The 3,589-nt window shown below is 38.1% G+C and overlaps 1 protein-coding gene across 1 annotated transcript; it reads right to left on the bottom strand.

Moving 5' to 3' along the window:
• Nucleotides 1-869: 869 nt before the first annotated feature.
• Nucleotides 870-2,662, bottom strand: LOC125840171 (geraniol 8-hydroxylase-like). The gene is made up of 2 exons (XM_049519134.1): nt 1,790-2,662; nt 870-1,475 (listed from the first exon to the last, which is right to left on the bottom strand). The coding sequence occupies exons 1-2, from the start codon at nt 2,660-2,662 to the stop codon at nt 870-872; spliced, it is 1,479 nt and encodes a 492-aa protein (XP_049375091.1).
• Between the last annotated feature and the right edge of the window lie 927 nt (nt 2,663-3,589).

The following is a 3,589-nucleotide window of genomic DNA, read 5'->3' as shown; positions in this document are numbered from 1 at the left end:
TCTGATGTAATTTGTATAATATAATTTATATAACTGTTTAAAGTTTAGATGTTTGTGTTTGGATAAATTCGTTATTTCGAGTTTTATCATATTTGTAGAATTTTGAAATTTGGATAATATAATTTGTATAACAACTGTTACTACTCCGTTTATACAACCACAGATTGAAATAGCTCATCTATACAAACACTTATTCTACCAAAACTATAATTATCAATCGATCCAATCAATCGAAAATAATTTATACAAATCAATTGATACTAATCAATTTAATACAATACGGACGACACAAATTATACAAACATACGAGAATTATACAAACGTCACGAATTATATAATGAGGTCACCCATAACAACTTAAACTATAATTACTTCCCCTAAATATGCAAACTATAGCTAAGGAGCCTAATTAAGTTTATTATAGTGCCTATTTACGAAATTTCCTCATGCAAATATAGACAATAGAGAGTTCTACATCATCTTATCTATATTTCTCCTTTATTATAAACTAAATTAATCCTAATTTATCATCATTAATTCCACCTGGAATTAAGATTACATCACGAAGAGGGGCCAAAAAGGAAAAATAAACATGGTCTAATGCCAAGGAAATAAATATATTAGTTTCACCAAGAAATTATTACATCCCGGAGAGTTGGTCTTATCTTCAAAGATACACAAGCATAGATAGATTCTACAAATAGAATAACGTAGCATATTGACAACCCAAATTCAAACAACAAGAGAGACTTGCTCGAGTAGTTAAGCACCTCCCTCCACCATTAACTTAGTCACGCTGGATGGTAAAATGAAACACTTTAGAACTCTAGTTTGCTCAACTTTAAACCTTAATTAGTCTATCCCTATAGCTACACTGGGGTTGGGATTGCTAGAAGAGGTTGAGCTTTCGCCAATGTAATACCAAATTTTTCCTCCATGTCCAAATCATTTGGTGCAATTCCACCATGTAGCTTCCAATTAAATGTATTTATCAATGAACCTAGCGCGACTGGAATCATCCTGATAGCCAAAGGCAATCCAGGGCAAATTCTTCTACCAGCACCAAATGGAATCAGCTCAAAATCCCGACCTCTAAGATCTATTTCTGACTCCCAAAACCTCTCTGGCTTAAAATCCAAAGGGTTCTCCCATATACCAGAGTCGCGCCCAATAGCCCATACGTTCACTAGAACTTGTGAGCCTTTTGGAATAGTATAACCGCAAAGCTCAACATCTTCCTCCACTTTGCGAGGAATTAAGAAAGAAACTGGTGGGTGTAATCGTAATGCTTCTTTCACGATGCATTGCAAGTAAGGTAACTGTGCAACATCAGCTTCATCTACTAGTTTGCCTCTGCCAATTACTTGTGCAAGTTCTTTTTGTGCTTTCTCCAAAGTATGTGGATTCTTAAGTAATTCTGCCATTGCCCACTCCAATGTATTTGATGTCGTATCTGTCCCTGCTGCAAACAAGTCCTGCAAAACTTACTAGTGTAAGATCATATGAAGTAGATGCCATATAAAATCAAGTGAAAAATTCCAAAACATACGTTGCTTTCAATTACTCAAACTTAGGCTGTGACTTGTGAGCCTAAACAAGATATTCTCATACTAATCCAGAGTCGTCATTCTAGCCTAAGAAAACAATAATTGATATTACTAATAAGTTAAACTATCTTTATTAATTGATGTTTAGTATTAGATCTTGGAAAATAATTTGAGAAAAAAGTAATTATTGTTAAGAGTAAAACATAAAAAATACTACTATATTAAAGATAAAGATAATTAACCAGATACAGATGCTCGATATGATTCCTGTCGATTTCTTCAGGGCTAATGCTGAGAAGGGCATCTAACACATCAACATTTTCACGATTTGCCATTTCCCTTTCCTTTAGCCGCTCGTCAATCAAACCACTCATAAGTTGAAGAACCTTACTAAAATGATTTGTCAAGCGCCGCCTTATACCTTGTGGATCAATCTTTTTTAAAAAGGGGAAAAAATCCACCAAATTGGGTTTACCAGCCTCAGCCATGATATTCCACACCAATTCCTTAAATTCCTTATCAGAATCAGAGAATGGATCAGTCAAATCTTTAGAGAAAATAGTGTTGGACAACAAATTTAAGGAAGTTCTAAAAGCTGCTCTGCCAATATCCACTGCTTCACAATTTTGCCCACTTTTGTGACAATAATCAATCAACTCCTGGATCTTTTTTGTCCTGAGATGCTTATTAGCGTCCATCTTGTTGCCAGAGAAGATGTGAGAGTTCATAACCTTACGAAGCGTCCTCCACTGTGAGTTGTTGACAGGTAACATTACAACAGAGCAATTAGAGTGATTACAGGCATGGACTCCGTCAGGAACAAACCTGCCCGAAAAGCTCAAATCTTGCTTTTGCATTACTTCTTTAGCCAAGATTGATGAAGAAATGACGACTGTGTAAATTTGCCCCAATTTCAGATGCATAATTGGACCATATTGTTTTGTGAGTTGAGCAAGTGATATGTGGGGTTTATTACCAAGCAAGTGAAGATTACCGATAATAGGCAAAGGGAATGGACCTGGTGCAACTCTTTTGCTTCTTCTAAGTGAAGTCAATACTCCACGAACCAAAAAACAGGCGAATAAGAGTCCTAGACAAATGTTCACGTATTCCATTTTTTTCTCCTGTTCTGATAATTTCTTGGCTCAATTAGGCTGCTTTTATCTTGGTCTATAATGAAGTCACTGGAGTTAGCAAGGTTTTCATTTTTTTTAAAAAATCTCTGTTCATTCAAAACAAAAGCTTAAACAGTAGTAACATTTATGAATAATTAATGCAAATGGTGTCAGACACCAGTGCCTCCATGGAATTTTTTATTTTATGTATTTTATGGTGTCAGACACCATTGCCTCCACCTGCCCGTCCAGAAAACACTTTTTAGAAAAATAGCTTTTTGCCTGAAAATCAACCCCGACGCGATAATTGATCTGACACTTGACCGCGACACCTGATCCAAGACCTGACCCCTACTCCCGACACAGGCCGGACATTTGAACTAGAACCCAACCTTGAGCATGACTTGAATAAGGACACGATCCCAAGACCCAACCTAGGACCAAACCCCACTAGAGACCCAACATTTGAACATGAATATGATCCCGACACCTAATCCTAAACACAACCTCACCTCGACATTCGACCCCGACTGGAGACCCAACCCAGACTCCCGACCCTTGCATCTGACTCAAGATCCAACTTTTGTAACATAATCTGACCCTGACACCTAACCCCCGACTCCGACCCGACCTTAAAACCTGACCCGAGACCCGTCCCGACCCTAAAACTTGACCCGAGACCCCGTCTCGACCCTAAAACCTGACCCCGACCCAAAACCTAACATGACAACCAGCCTTAAAACCTAACCCCCACCCTAATCTGAGACCTGAACCTGGCTCCCGAATCAACATCCAAATGCAACTTGAGATTCGAAAATCTAACACTGCTCCGACCCGAGATTCGACTCCATACCCGACCCCGATTGTAACACTCCGTATGCTATGAAGACCAAAATGCAGAATTCCAGAAGTTGCAAGTGCCACCCT

Source organism: Solanum verrucosum, unplaced genomic scaffold, assembly GCF_900185275.1.
Source record: "Solanum verrucosum unplaced genomic scaffold, falcon-dt-bn FXZP01000180.1, whole genome shotgun sequence".
Lineage (NCBI taxonomy): Eukaryota > Viridiplantae > Streptophyta > Magnoliopsida > Solanales > Solanaceae > Solanum > Solanum verrucosum.
The sequence above is the reverse complement of the archived record's forward strand: the minus strand, read 5'-3'. Positions and strand labels throughout refer to the sequence as shown.

Coding starts and splice junctions, on each gene's coding strand:
- LOC125840171 (XM_049519134.1), bottom strand. CDS start 2,662: ATGGAATACGTGAACATTTGTCTAGGACTCTTATTCGCCTGTTTTTTG. Junction 1,476..1,789: donor ATATCGAGCATCTGTATCTG/GTTAATTATCTT, acceptor TAAGTTTTGCAG/GACTTGTTTGCAGCAGGGAC.